The following is a 15,831-nucleotide window of genomic DNA, read 5'->3' on the forward strand; positions in this document are numbered from 1 at the left end:
ACCTGATGGGTTAGGCAGGTGCTCACAGGGAGCAGTCTGGCTTCCTATTGGCCACCATATCACCCTTCAATGCCTGCTGTCTGCGCCAGGAAGGGCCAGGCAAACTCAGGGAGCATCTCTGGGGGTGGGCACAAAGAGCTGCCATCCATAGCCCCTGAAGCAGGAATCAGCACCAACTAAAGGCACACTCAACTGTCCAGGTGTTATACACACAATTAGCAGATTTCATGCTGAACCAGGCTGGACACACTCTGCCAGTGCCTGGGGGTGAGTGCCAAGTGTGGTTCAGTTCATCATTTTGGTCTGTTGCAATGGGCCATGGCAGAAGTGCTCACTCTGCTGGGGCTTCCTGAAGGGCACTTCTCCTCTAATTTTTTAGTCTTCTTCTATGTTTTGTGCTTGTCACCAAGGACTTGGCTGGGTTGTCCCAGAGCCCTGTTAGACGCCTCTGGCATTTACTTCCTCTTGTTGCTGTTAGATACCACTTGGTAGCTCACAAATACACATGTCCCAAGGCTTGTCTATGCCTCAGGTGATCCTGTCTGCTATTCATGCCACTCTACAGTCCTCCACATAAGCTGGTTGCCATTGGAACTGCTCCAGCTGTTGTCTGGAAGCCAAACATCAGCACAAAACCAGAGCCCATAGCTGTAAGCACCTTAACAGAACACGTGCTGAGGGCATGTTCATCTCCACAGCAAAGAAAAATTGTTTCCACCTGTGGGGGCAGATGTGTCTCTTCTTTGGCAATGATGAGCATAAAAGTAGAAGTGGACAGCAGAAAAAGGGCTTGAAGTGTGGAAGAGACCATTTAAAATTTATGGATCAGCAGCTCCTCTGCACCCATACCCATCTGCCCACACTTGCCTGGGAAGAAGGCACTGTTAAATTCATACATTTAAGGCACCATTAAATTCATACATTTAATGGTCCTGAGACTCAATGAGAACATCACATGTGGAACTTACCAATCACACCCTGCTTGGAAAGTGTGTGACAAGGACAGTCTGAGAGATGATACTTCATGGCACATACTGTACTAGTTGGGGGAAACTAGATTGTATATGCAGAAAAGCAACTTTATTAGACTATTTAAGAAAAACCTTTTCTCTTTACAAGCAATATACTCACTAAAAATTGTATGCATATTTCCAAAAGTGTAGAAGAGGACTAGAATGACAGCCTTAAACTTTTGTCTTAAAAAACACAAGTGAACCAGTAGTGGATTTCTATATTTATTTTTTATCTTTTTTCTTTCATTTTTCAAGGAAAGTATTCTTTGTGCCTCAACAGATGAAATTCATAACTTTGTTTTGTGATTAGATAATTTAAACATAGAAATTAATTACAACAATGCGCTTTCAAGCCTTTATTTCTTCATTTAGGTAATTGACAATTCAGAAGGACACAGACAATAGGCTTGTAGCAGAACAGTGTTACAATTAAAATCGATTTCTATGAAAAACAATTACAACAGCTGTTGAAAATCCAGGAAGGGTTGATATTTTGAACATAACAGAATGCATTTTAAGAAAGTATTTGTACTGAAATGAGGTGGTTTGTAGATCTCCTCTTTGAACGAGGAGAGAGGAGAATCCTTGTGTTTAAATACTGGAGGAAATGTATTTTATGATCCTCCTCTCTGAAGGGAGCATTTTATTACATTGAAAAAATAATTTTCTCATCAACGAGTTCACTTTTTACTCATGTTTCTGACTTTCATTCTTACAATGTAAAACCCACCAGAGGTATTTTTTTTAATACATACCTCCTTTTATTTGCAGCATTTTAGATTTCTGCTTCAGTAATTTAAGCCTTAAAGGACAAATTGATTTCTCACATGCCTTTTGTATGCAGTTCTCTAAGATGACAAGCACATCCAGCAAATATTTCCTTCAGTTCTAAACGACTTGGACACACACCTTCCATTGTCCTGAAAGCTGATGGAGGTCTTGAAAAATAAAATGGAGGTACTGGTTAATCTTCTTCCCAGGGAGTAGTTGCTACTTTTAATCATGCCAGAGAGGCCCATACCTCAGAAATAGTTCCCAATGACTGCTGGATGCAAGGCTGTAACCATTAACTATCAAACGTACTTCACTGGCATTCACAGCAAAATCTTCTGGCTTCAGTTCTAAAGCAGAAGCTGGGAATGGGGAAGTTCTAAATGTTTGGCTCATGTATAAGCAAAAAAATCTTGATTAAAAGATGAAGATGAGGTTGGCCACAACTCAATGTTGTGGCAAATTGAGTTGTGTCAGGACAAATTCCCTGCGATAAACACTGGCAGCAGTAATTTGAAAAGTGTATCCTTGTTACTTTATCTATTAAAGACCTGGGAAACATGTGGAAATACTAGTTTTCTTTCAAGAAACTTGGATTAGAGAATGGAGAAATTGTGGGACTTAGTTTTGTTAGTCTTGTATAAGGATGAAACAGAAATATTTTTGTAGTAGTCTGAGTGCTTGGTGTGACACGACAATCGGTGTGTGTTTTGCATTCATTTCAGCATTTCTCATCTATAATCAAAGGCAAAGACACAAATTTTGTAGATGCTTTAGGAGATAAAAATGTTTTTCAAGCATTGCAAACCCACTAATTAAGTGAGGCATTAAGAGGTCTTTTCATCCAATATACCACTGAACTGCATAAAAGTCAGCATCTAGTTGGTGTGCATCTCTCATGACAATTTTCTTTCATACACTGCCACTGCTCTGCAAGATCCTTTAATTTAGAACTGTTGGAAAGGCTGACCATAGGGCAAACCACTGCTGTCACCACCTTGCCAAGAGGAGCACTCATCTGGAGCACTTTGAGCAGCAGGGCTTGCATTTCTTAAAAAAGATTTTCTTTGTTTGGTACCAACCTCCATCAAAATTTTCATTCCTCACACAGGTATGGGTGAACTATAACTGCTTGGCTTTATAACCCTTAGGAAAATGCTAGAATCATCCTTTTGAAAGGTAACTATTATTGTATTCTCCGAAGAGTTAGAGGCCCACGGTTTTGATTACAGCTAAGAAATCCTGAGTTGCAGCCTTCTGTTTGTGTTATAAACTGAATGCTATGCCTTCTCCAAGCCAGGAAAGGATGATCTGATATCCTTTAACAAAATGTGACAGTCTGCCAAACCTGTAAAAGCCAACAAAAATTCAATAAGGCCCATTAAAATGCAAATGTTTGTGCAACTCAGAAGGCTGCATTGCCTCTAACCCCTTTTCATGGCATGCCTGTTCAATGTGAAAGCAAAATGTTTTTTGCAGTGCATTAGTACTGGTGCACTGCACAGATGCAAAAAAGTCAATAGATTCTTAAGGTGAGATGTTTGGCTTTAATGATAACAATAATTTTGATAAGGATGTAAACTATTAATCTTTGTAAAAACAGCAAAGAGGTCTCTTAGCAAAAGTAATAGATTAAATTTGTTATCATTGTCTTCCGATAATAAAATAAGTGTGCTCTCCATCACTTGTGCTTTTGAGTAATATAAATAGGAAAGTTATTGGAAAATAGCTCAGAAAAATATAACTTCCACTTAGGGACTGATGAGGTAAATAAGATATTCCAGCTGGTGATTACAGCATTAACTAGCTGAATGAATCCCCTAGCTATTAATTAATAAACCAGATCCTGCAAACCAAAATAATTCCAGAATTATTAGACAATGTGCTAAGTACCAATGTAACATAGTTTTTAGGTACACTTTAATTTCTATTCGTGTTTACTATCCAGTCCTGCATTTTACTAGCTTCTTACTGTGTTTCATTTCCCATTGATTACTAAGGTTGAAATTTAACTTTCCAAGAAGAGAGGGAAAATGAGGAATTTCCTGTATTTATGAAAGAAGGAATTTAGACTAAATTTCCCAGACTGCTACTGAGCCTGAGTAGACAGAAAGGCCAGTTCCTTTGCAATAACTCTGTGTTTCTTAATCCAGCACTTTCACACTTTATTTGTGCTTTCCCAGCATGAATTACCATCCTCTCCTCCAGTTTCATATAGTACCAGAGATGAACAAAGCCCTTTTTTTTGTTTTTTAATAGCACGTCATCTACAGCTGTACGTGCAAAGTTTTATGAGGCAGAAAATACACTGTGAGCATTCCCTTATATGAGAATAACTCAGTCTCTGTGAATTGAGTTTACTTGGTAGGTAGTGGGATTTTCAATTTCCCATCAGCTTTTAAAAATACTAAAATATTAAACCCAGGCATTTCTTAAAATAAACTTTGGATGCCAAGATTTGCTTATTTAAAGATGTCTGCATTATCCAATATAGGGCTAATAACTCTGTGGCAAATCCTGTATAGTAGATGTGCAATAATATAAATATTCTTAAAAATTGTTGAAAGTGACTGCTTTAGAAAATTTTGTATGCTTTTAAAAATCTAAAGTGTGTTTGTCTATTAGGAGTTATTAATAAATTTTAATTTTTTTTTCTTAATTTTAATGAATGCGTCAGTGATTGCCTGATGTGATGGTGTTTTTCTCTACCTGGTTATCATGGAGAAAACTAGTAGCTGCTTCTACTGTAAGAGCTGGAAATTGCTCAATAGATCTTGTGATATAGGAATAGGTTCTACCTCTTGATATAGAGTAATCTTAGGATGGAGGAACCTTTGGAGATAAACTGCTGTTCTCTGTACAGTGGTAGGGGAAATGGCTCTTTTTTCATGTCATACTGAAGGCAGTACTGCAGTACATTTGACTGCCAATCAGATTAAAATATTATAAATAAAGTAGATTACTGTAATAAAATGAATAGTAAAGTTTCTCTGACAATTTGCATTTGCGTTTGACATTCTGCTCCAGAGGAGGGTACAGTGGTGTAAATCAGTCAAAATCTTTTGGAGGTGTCAAATGCAAATGCAGGAGGATAAGACATATTTCAGGGGACATAGGAGAGCTCAGATTCAGCCCCTGTCTGTCTCTGCTCCTAGCAATCTATCAGGATTTCAGGCTGCTTCTTCTTTTCCTGAGGTAGTAACTGTTTTCCATTCTAGAGAACAGGACCCTAGATTAGAGTATAATGGGTATTCGGGTGATAAATCTTAATTCAGATTATCCCAGAAACCATAAAAAAAATTGCTGTTGGTAAAAGTATCTAACTGTGGAAAAATAGGAGTAGCAATAGTTTAGATTACAGCCTGCATCCTTCTTCAAAGCTGATCTCTGATAAAGGATTGGTAGATTGTGGCAAGTCTCAGGGGGTTGAAATAGGTTTCAACCTCAGCAGAATCTACTTTCCACCACTTAATTTTTTTGTGATTACAGAGGTGTTTGAATAGTGGTGATTTCCTCAGTAACCATGTTTCAAATGCAGATTTTCAGTATTTGCTGCCTCCCAAGTGACACAGCTGGTGGAATCTATCTTTCTGCTGTTCTCTCCGTGGTGCTGTTAAGTGCCATGCTTTTCTTCCTCCAGCATCCGCTTGATTGGTATGCCCATCAGTTACCTGAACACACTGCATGAGTAAAAGTGAAGACACAGCCTGACTGATACTTGGTATGGATAATAAATCCCAATACGCATCTGAATGAGACCTAGGTATTTTCTCTGTGTTTGAGGGCTTCATACAATGAAGGACGAGAGTGAGTAGCTGAAAAATACCTGCCAGAGTCTTCTCTTTCTCACTGTGTTCATTCAGATTCTCAGTTCAAGAGAGGTAGGCCTGAAAAGTTAGCCTGTTGTGAAGACCTGGCACTAAGGACCTCTGTAAGGAAAGTGTATTTTTCTGGTGTTAGTTTTCTACACTACACCTTGGGGAAAAAAATGATCAGCCACAATAGGGAAAACAATGTAAATTTTCTTCACTTTTGCAAGTAAATTTTGCCACTCCATGGAATTATTTATTTGGGTTTCATTGTGGATAAGTATGACACACATCATGACATAAGCCCTAAAGTAACTTTTAAAATGACATTCAGGACAACTGTCTTGACAACAAAGCGCTTTTTTTTTTGTTGTTTTTTTTTTTTTTTTCCATTATATTTGCATATTTTGCTCAAACATGAAGCAAACTTATGGACAAACCTGAATTGTCGCGTGCTTCATGGATCATGACAGCAAGGCTGTTTCATTTCCAATCCATACTCATGATCATATATCAAAATAAATTACAGCACAATTTTTCATGTTAAACTTGTCACTTTTTAAAAACAATATACATTTAATACTTGAAATAAGAAAGGAACAAAACAAATATAACTATTTTTTTCACACACAAACATGTACATATGAACTACATGTGCTTGCAAACAGATTTCAGTGTGATGATATTTTAATATATCTGCACTATGGCATTCCCTCAACAAACAGTGAGAGACTTGTTATCATGTGTACTTGCTCAAAAGCCAACTTCCTACTATATGGCTGTAAGCTCAACAGATCAGTGTTATAATTTACTCCCTACTTATACAGTGCCCAGTGTAATGAAGCCAAAGTGTTTACTTTTAGTATCAAAATGACATAAATGAATTCTTTAAGAAGCAATAATATTTTGTTTTCTGAAAGACCAAAATTACTAAAATGTGTACTAAAAGTTGACCATCATCTTCATAGATGCCTGTGCAGCTGCCTATGCACAATGCTTTAAAGCCATTGTTCTTGGCCTTAAGCGTGAGGAGGTGATGTTTCTGACTTGCAAATGCCATGAGTAGAAATAGGCAGACTTCTTCAAGGTCAGAGATTTCAATTTTCCTTTTATCCTTCTCTTCCCAGAATGTATATTTTCATGTTCTGCTGCTGTGCTAGCAGTGTAAATATTAACGCAATCCAGAATAAAAGGCACAAGATGCCACAAGATGAGAAATAATTAATACATAAGTTCTGCTTATTGTCCACTGCAGCCTGCTTAGTAGAAATCAAAAACCATAGATTGATTTATCAAATTTTGAGTGTAACCAGGACCAACAGAATGGTGTCAAGAGGATTTCTCGTGATTTATATTGCCTGACTAGAGTAGAAAGTCTGTTTTCAGTCTCTTACTGCCACAGTTCTGCTTCATGACAATTTTGGTACAGTTAAATAAATACAGAAAATCAAATTATGAGGCAAAAGTCTGTCCTTTTGTATGTATCTATAACCTATTTTAATATGAAAACATCTTTCAATTTAAGCTGAAATAACATAGAGCATTTTATTTATGCCGTCTTTTTCCTCATTCTGCTATGCTATAAATACAGATTTTTATTTCCAGCTGGCTTTATACCCAACCACCTGCTTCTAGTGAAAAAGATAAAACAAAACAGAGCAAAACAAAACAAAAACACCCCAAACCCCAAAAAATTCCTGCAGATGGCTTTTCACATGTAGCTATCTTAGTAGCAGGATTCTCACAAAATTTGATTTATTTAATTTGCAAGAGGAGGTTTACTCAAACTTCTTTCTTTTTTACTTTTATTTTTGGCTTGAAGAAGGTTTAGGATCCTGCTTTAAGATTTAGATTTCAAAAGCCATGTGAATATTCAATGAAATTTAACCTAATCCAGAGATCTTCCTTTGGCATCACAGTCATCGGAAATCGAGAAGGGAATTGAGCAGAGCAAGGAGACAGACAAAAGGAGCATGTGTCTCTGGAATAACTATGATTCTTCTAAGCTGCCAAGGAAAATTGAGATTTTAATTCTTATTACAGATAATAAGAACAGGGCATCCAAATTTCTTGGCTAACTTGAAAAATCTCATTCATTTCTTGAAACATTCTCCAGCAATCAGGCCCTTTGACTTTTCTAAAGATGTTCCTTTAACTCCTTCAGACACAAGTGAGTTTTAAATTACTGGATGAGAGCTTTTAGTTCTTCTTTCCTGGTTCTTTTTAGCACAAAGAGCAGTCAATCACACAGGATACCGAAATAAGATCAGAAAGCATGTATCCAATTTTTTCCCACGTGTGGTTTTATGGCAAAACCATGGATCATCTGCAGCAGACCGAGATTTATAAGACACTACTGCTGTGCTGCTCATCAGAATTACAGTTCAGTGAGGAGGACTTGACTGTATATTATTTTCCCTACTACTCCACGCCAAGCCACATGGTGAGCAGAGGATGGGAATGGACAAACAGCCATCGTGATAGCCCCAGGTAGACCAGGACCATTCAATAGTAAAAGCTTATTAGCAAACTGGTCAGAAGGAGCTTCCTCTTCCTCACTTCTTGCTGGATGTCTCACTGCTCTAAGTGGAGGTGGAACAGACTGTAGCCTATTATGCAAATGTTGCCTCCTGTGAAGAAAAATGAGTAAGGACTGTGCATTTTATTGGTGGCTAATGGGCTGTATTGTCACAGGATGCAGTAGTAAATAAAGCAAAATAACTGCATGATTATAGTTTCTTGTCTATCCTTGCTGGAAGCTGCTGTTGTCCTTGGGCAGCCAGAAATTGCTTGCTCACTTGGATTTCCAGCCAATGCTTTGTCTTTTCATGGGTTAAATGCAGATATCTGACATTCACACATCCTGAGAGTCTTTTTGGGAAAGTCTAATGTCAAAACCAGATATCCAGGTATGGTGTATAAAAGTCTGTTTCACATCTTAGATGTGATTCAGTTGCAACATGGCCTACATACCTCAGTATCTCCTTGCCAGTTTTTTCTTCTATTACAAAGTTTACATATGACTTTCTATTAAATATTAATGCTGACTTCTTATGTTATCTCATCTGCCTAAATTATAATTTGTCGTGCTGAGGATGTAATGTATAATATTTCTTAATTTTCTTCATGGTGTTATAATTCTTGCTGTCATAGGTGATGCAAAATCAAAATTAAGCAAATAAGGAAAAAAAGATAGCTACCATTTAAGTAAATAAAGGAAACCTTGAATGGCAGTATGATAATGAAGCCAGCTGAAATGAAGTTTAGTTAAAAAATGTCCAGTGAGATCAGCAGTTCTCTAGGGGCCTTGGTGTCTCCTGTCCAGTTGTATCAGGAGCTGTTGCCTGTGCTGGCACTTAGAAGCATGTGTGAATATATAATAAGGTGGCTACAAAGGGTAAAAGCAGCTTTCCAGTCTGAATCTAACATTATGTTTTAATGGACAAAGCCTTTCTGCAAAGAAAGTTGCAAAGTTAAGAAGAAAGAAGAAGGGACAAAAACAGAGAACCAACTCAAAACTTAAAAATAAGGCTGAGGTGGGGTGCTGCTTGCAAATGATTTTTTGCAAATCATAGCAAAAAAACCCTTTTCTGTGTACATTGCTTCAATGTTCTCTTTAACTCAAGGAAAGTTTAACTGGCTTGGAAAAGGGCTAGATTAAAAACTGTTTGAAGTTTTTAAGGCCCAAAGAAAGGCGAATGCTGCCACAACCAGTTGGTTTCTGGTCACTGGTTGTGTTCCCAGGGCTCAGGATTGGGCCCGATCTGGTTTAATATCTTTATCAATGATCTGGAGTGCTCCCTCAGTAAGTTTTCAGGTGACAACAAGTTGGATGCGAGTGTTGGTCTGCTGGAGGGCAGGACAGCTCTGCAGAGGCATCTGGACAGGCTGGATTAATAGCTCAAGGCCAATGGAATGAGGTTCAAAATGGCCAAGCACTGGATCCTGTCCTTGGGTCACAATAACCTCATGCAGTGCTACAGGCTGGGGATGGAGTGTCTGGAAAGTGGCCCAGCAGAGTGCTGGCTGACAGCAGCTGACCATGAGCCAGTGTGTGCCCAGATGGCCAAGAAGGCCAATGGTGTCCTAGCCTGTATCAGTGATAGTGTGGCCAGCAGGACAGTGATTGTCCTCCTGTACTTGGCACTGGTGAAGCCACACCTCAAGTCCTGTGTCCAGTCCTTTTCCACTCACTACAAGAAGGACATTGAGGTGCTGGAATGTGTCCAGAGAAGGGCAACAGAGCTAGGGAGGAGCCAGAGCTAGGAGAGACTTACAGTGTAAGTCCTATGAGGAGTAGCTGAGGTAACTGAAGGTGTTCAGTCTGGAGAAAAGGAGGCTCAGGGGAAACTTATCACTCCCTACATCTCCCTTGGAGGAGGTTGTAGCCAGGTGAGGGTTGGCCTCTTCTCCCAGGCAACCAGTGACAGGAGGAGGAGACATAGCCCCAAGCTGCACCAGAAGAGATTCAAGTTGGACATCAGGAAGAGTTTCTTCACTGAAAGGGTGTTTAAGCTTTGAAATAGACTGCCCAGGGAGGTGGTGGAGACACTATCCGTGGGGCTGTTCATTAAATGACTGGGCGTGACACATATTGTTATGGTCTAGTTGTCAGGGTGGTGATCAGTCAAAGGTCGGAATTGATGATCTTGAAGGTCTTTTCCAGCCTAAATGATTCTGTGATTCACCGTTATTCTGTAAACACTTGTACAATCATCTGTTCTTATCTTCATACTGATCTGTGTAAGTGGACTTCAAAACATATTTGTGAGAGGCCCAGGCATTGCTCTTATAGGACTTATTGACAAGGATATTTTAGTACCTGTTTTCTCAAGTTCCTATGCTTGTTTGGATATTTTCAGTTTTCTCCTTTTTTGCAGAACTATTGCTGCTCCTCAGAGTTTTGTTTCACTGGCTGCCAGGTAAATTCAGGCTGTTGTCAGCATGGAGACCAGCCAGTATACAAGTCAGAGGTAGGTTAAAACCTTTGATTTCTCTTTTAGTGCCAGGTATGCACTACCAACCTGTTTCTGAATATATTATAGGGGAGCCATGTGGGTCAGATGCCTTCTCACAGCCCAGTCCTTTTTCTCTCCTGCAGTAAAATAAACTGTGGTGCATCTCCATGATCTCTAGCAGAGAATTGACTCCTTCAAGAGACAGGGTAAGCATTCAGCCACTGTTCTTAAAAGAATTGCCAAAAAGGTGCTTGTCTGGGTCTGACTTTGACACTGTATTCCTTATTCACCCAAAAGAGCCATAGTTAGTATGTGTCCCACAAATAAATAAGAAGGAGACTATGTGGAGCAAGACAAAAGTGTCTCTCGGTCTTGCTGTCCTCACTTCTGTTAAGAGGTGCCATATGCCTTGTTAAGTCCATGCTGAAATAAGTAGGCTGCAAAAAGTAGAACATTGCTAGAGGCAGGGAACGAACACTGATTCTGAAAAACTGAATACTGACTGAACTCAAGGCAATACACAGAACGCTGACAGCTCTGCAAGGCGGTGCTCAGCAACAGCAAGGGGTGATTTCCATCACCAGCACACATTCACATAGATAACTAAGCACATTTCTGCTCACAAATCCTTGCAGTGCACTAACTGCAATCACTTCTTAGAGTCATTCCAAAGGAATAGGGGAATACAGCAACTCATAATTAATCCTAAAAGTATATGTTTTCTAGGGTGGTGCTTTTTGAGATTATTTTTTTTATTGTGTAATTTAATATGAAGAAATCAGCTGAAAATGTCTAGAAGTTAGGTGAATTTTTGCTTCTAACACTGATTTTAACATTTAACATGAAATGACTGCAGGGGCAATAGATAACTAGTTGGAAAAAATTACAATTACAAGGGAAAGGCACATGCAAATGTCTTCAAGGGACAGTTCAGAAACATTTTGTTTTATCCCCATTTGTTTCTTTAACTGCCCGCATTAAGGTACAGTAGAGTTTTGGACTTCAGTGCAGTGGTTACTATGTCAACAAAAATAATTTCCCTGGTGTTAGAATTTAGTCAGGGGTTGTTCCATTTTATTAATGTTCTACAAATGTCATAGAACAAAGAGTATTGTTATCAAGCATGTCCATAAATCTTCAACTATCTAGCTCAGAGCATAAAACAAAAGGAAGCAAGAAAACCCAACTCTGAACTTAAAGCCAAGTTAAATGAAAAAAATTCTATGAACCCTTGCAACCTCCTCAGTTTGACAATATAAAATGAAGCAACAAGGCAACCAATGATCAACCACTAAAAAAAGAGATTCTCAAAACTGCCTAGCCTTGGGTCCTGCAGTTAAGTTATGGGTACCTCTGGGGAGCACAGCTGGATTTTACAACTTTTGGCACATTTCCCTTGATAGAAGTGGGAGACTTTTTATCCTGCTTATAAAATCTCTGCAAAGAATGGGAATACTAATATTAGAAGCACTTGCATCCTATCATGTCAGCCTGACTTTGGTTTCAAAATGCCAAAATCTAATACTAAGATTGAACACAGGCTCTTCAATCACATTAAGCTGAAGGTTCTGTCTTATAATATTTCATATTCATCTTGGTTAAACATAGATATACTAATTGTCATCCTTTCTCCAGATTATGCCAATCATTTAAAAATGGTATTTGCTATCAACCATGTATGACAAACCTATGGCTTGTAACTGGTGGAAAACTTGAGAGGTGGCTGAACAACTTTGCTTCTTGCAATTGCTGAGGATTTAAAAATAAAATCATGGTACTTATGATAAAGAATAAAATTTCACTTCTCAGTCTTTTGCAGATTTCTTTGGAAACATAAAACAAACAAAAGGTTACTTGTACTGAACTAATGTTCCACTTCTGTCTTCTTTCCACTTAAAAAGATTCCTAAAATCTGGAAAAACTTGCCCCTCTTGCTCTAAGATACTGCCCCTGAAAGAAACATAACCACACTGTTATTAAAATGGCATCAAGAATAGCTAAGGAATCTGTTCTTGGAAATTTGCTTTGTGTTATCTACAAATATACAAGATGAGAATGACAGTGGCTAGAGGTTCATTATATCTGGCAGTATGTCAGCCTTTTTGAGGCTATCATGTTTTAAACATTATTTTAGTATTATAAATCCCCATATTATGCATGAACAACTGTAGTTTACTTGGCATTGGAGAAGAGTTCATTCCTAGTAACAGTGTTTGTATGTTTTAATTCACTTGTATAAAGAGTAAGATGACCATATTTCCCAAGGAGTCTGCAGAATGTATTATACTCTTTATTTGGCCCAGTACACATTAACATTTTAACATTATGTTTGAAATTAATATCAGGGCTAACAAAACTGATTCTCTCTCTTCAAGGTAGAACTCAACTCCTCCATGCCAGCATTGACTAGTGGGTTGCCTTCCCTGTGTGAGAGCCAGGGCTGTATTACAGTAAACTGGTCCAGTGTGATATCACAGATATAAAAAATATTCCATTCTGTATCAAAACTAGGCACATGCCTTATATTTATATGAAGAGTAGATCGACAGAGTTGAGTGGTTTTGCTCTCAGCTAATCAGCTCTGGCCTTCTACATGAGGAGAAAAATATCTTATTTCTAATTAGTAACTACAAGGATCTAATTTGGGTTTTTATGGTAGTTAAAAGATGGGTGACATCACACTTGGGTCAGTATTGGTGGATATCTAAAAGTACAACCTCTCATTTGTATTGCTTCAAAATGTACACAGTATAGATGTAGATTAAAAAAAAAAAGCTACCAATTTTTTTTGTGTTGAACCAACTAGAAGGGAGGATGCAAAGTTTTACCAAATGAGATATATGGATATAAATTTCATTGTCGAGTGTGGTTTAGACAAATGTGTCTTTTTCTTTAAGTATGTAAATCCTACACTGTAGGTTTTTTTCTTTTCCTTTTGTAGCAGTAGAAAATGTTGAACAATTGTCCATGAGCATGAGCCAGTGGTTCATTGCTGATATCCCCAGAATGCCAATATTTGCAATGCAAACAGTTAGTACAATTTCCCAGTTCTATGAAAGGCCCTGACACATCTGCCTCAAGGTCTGGAGGCTCTGTTGTATAACCACAAATAGTCTTTCCATTTTCATATAACCTTTTGATACACTGACAGCTGCATTAAGCTGCTTCTGCCTAGCAATTCCACACGCCAGGCTGTTTTAATTGGTTTTAATGCCACAGAAAAAGCACTGCTAGCAGAATACCATCAAATCATTTTCATATTGAACCTTCGTGGTCCAGAAACCTCCCCTTCAACCACAGCACCATTGTTTTTGCGAGGGACATATTCAAGGTCAATGCTGGTTTTGTGTTTGCCTTTCCCTCGGCTCCACACAAAAAGAAGAAGGAAACAAAATAAAACCACTCCAAGGAATGTGAAACAGCCCATAGCTGTGGACACCAATATTGTCTTAAGGTCCAGAGAGTAGCTGTTTGCATTAGTTCCGTTAGAACTTGTGTCGTTGGAGTCTGTCATATACATAGGGGTCCTGTTGGCATAAAGGAAACGGTCTGAAGTAAACCCCTTTACTGTCAGGGAGGCCGTGTAGGTGTCATTCCCAGCTGCATTACTTGCAATACAGACATAGATCCCAGTGTCCTGGTCTTGGGCAAATCGGATCTCCAGGGTGCCATCTCCCAGCACAGTGGCTCTACCATTTGATTTAGTTGTGATCAGCCTCCGGCGTGGGGTAACCCAGGAGATGGTAGGCTGTGGGTCCCCATCAGCATTGCACATCAGCTGCACGGTCTGTCCTTCCTCCACTACCAGGTACTGCAACTTCTTGTCTTGTATCTTGGGCTTCTTACAGGTGAAATAAAAGGAGAGAGCTGTGCTGTGAAAGTCTCTGAATGACCTCTCTCTGACACTGTCTGGGCCAGCACACATTGGTGGCTCACCACCAAACTGCAAGGTGGGCTGCCGCTGCAAAATCCAAAGAAGACGACAGTCACAGGCCAGAGGGTTGTTGTTAATGCAGAGGACCTCAAGGCTTTTGGAGGAATGGAATACATTCTCTTCTAGGGTTTCTAACAGGTTTTGGGACACATTAAGCACGCGTAAGAATCGGAGCCCTTGGAAAGCATGTGGTTCAATGGTGCGCAGCTGTGCCCCCACCATGTGGAGCTCCTGCAGGCGCACTAAATCCGACAGCATGCCTGCCTCAATGGTGCTGATGGGGTTGTAGGAGAGGTTGAGATGTGTCAGGTAAACCAGATGTTTAAAAGCAGAGTAAGGTACTGCAGACAGGTTGGTGTTTGTGATGGATAGAGAAGTCAGGTTGAGACCGTACAGACTGTTGGCAGGCAGCATGTCCAGGAGGGGCCAGGCCTCTATCTGCAGGTCCTTCAGGCGAAACAGTCTTTTAAAGGCGTACGCCGGCAAAGCATTAATGTTGAGCTGTTTCAAATGCAGGCTGATGAGGTTGTGGAGGTGAGAAAGAGCTTCTGTTGGTACAGCTGTGAGGTTGCATCTCTCCAGGGTGAGCTGCTCCAGGCTAAGCAGCCCACTGAAGGCCCTGTGTGATATGTACACCAAATCATTGTCCCCAACCTCCAGGGATTTTAGGTTATGCAGATCTTGAAACATGTAGTCCAGCAAAATGACAATCTTGTTTTCACTTATATCAAGCTTTGTTAAGTTTGACAACCCAGTGAACACCCCAAGGGGGACCAGCTTCAGACGGTTTCCTTTCAGCCTCAAGGAGCGCAAGTTGAAGAGATTGTTAAAAGCTCCAGGCTCAACGTTGGAGACAATATTGTCGCTGAGGTCAATCTCCTCCAGCAACGGGTATGATGTGAATTCCTCAGGGTTAACGCTTTTCAGTCGGTTCTTGCTGAGGTCCAAGATTTTGGTCTCAATGGGAATGCCTTCTGGGATGGACATCAGACGTCTTCGGTGACAGCTGACAGACTTGTTTTGTGCTGAGCATTCACAGCGGGCTGGGCAGCCCGCAGTGGGGCTTGTGAAGACAAGCAGCACAGCCAGACCCAGGAACAGCTGCCAGCATGATAGAGCTCTGTGACGCATGACTCCACTGATCTGGGCTAACCCTCCGTCACGGGCCTGTGGGGTGAGGATGGGAAAGGGGAGAAGTTAACTCTGCAGAAAAAAACCAGTACCATTGCAAAGCAAATGCATGTGTTTTCATATTGAGCAAATCAATAAAACCTATTGTGAAAGTCATGACCTACATAAAGCAGATTTTACTTCAGTATCATGGGGTTAGTCAAAGGATTTGTGTA

At 39.6% G+C, this 15,831-nt stretch overlaps 1 protein-coding gene across 10 annotated transcripts in view; it reads right to left on the reverse strand.

Moving 5' to 3' along the window:
* Positions 1-1,222: 1,222 nt before the first annotated feature.
* The window catches only part of LINGO2 (leucine rich repeat and Ig domain containing 2), a 486,580-nt gene continuing 471,971 nt past the window's right edge, over positions 1,223-15,831 (reverse strand). For all 10 annotated transcript variants that reach the window (XM_054517993.1, XM_036402831.1, XM_036402833.1 and 7 more), the window contains one exon: positions 1,223-15,652. In XM_054517993.1, the coding sequence (XP_054373968.1) occupies positions 13,796-15,652 (1,857 nt within the window). In that variant the 3' untranslated portion in view covers positions 1,223-13,795. The remainder of the gene's footprint in view (positions 15,653-15,831) is intronic.

This window comes from Molothrus ater, chromosome Z (genome assembly GCF_012460135.2).
Source record: "Molothrus ater isolate BHLD 08-10-18 breed brown headed cowbird chromosome Z, BPBGC_Mater_1.1, whole genome shotgun sequence".
In the NCBI taxonomy this organism is placed as follows: domain Eukaryota; kingdom Metazoa; phylum Chordata; class Aves; order Passeriformes; family Icteridae; genus Molothrus; species Molothrus ater.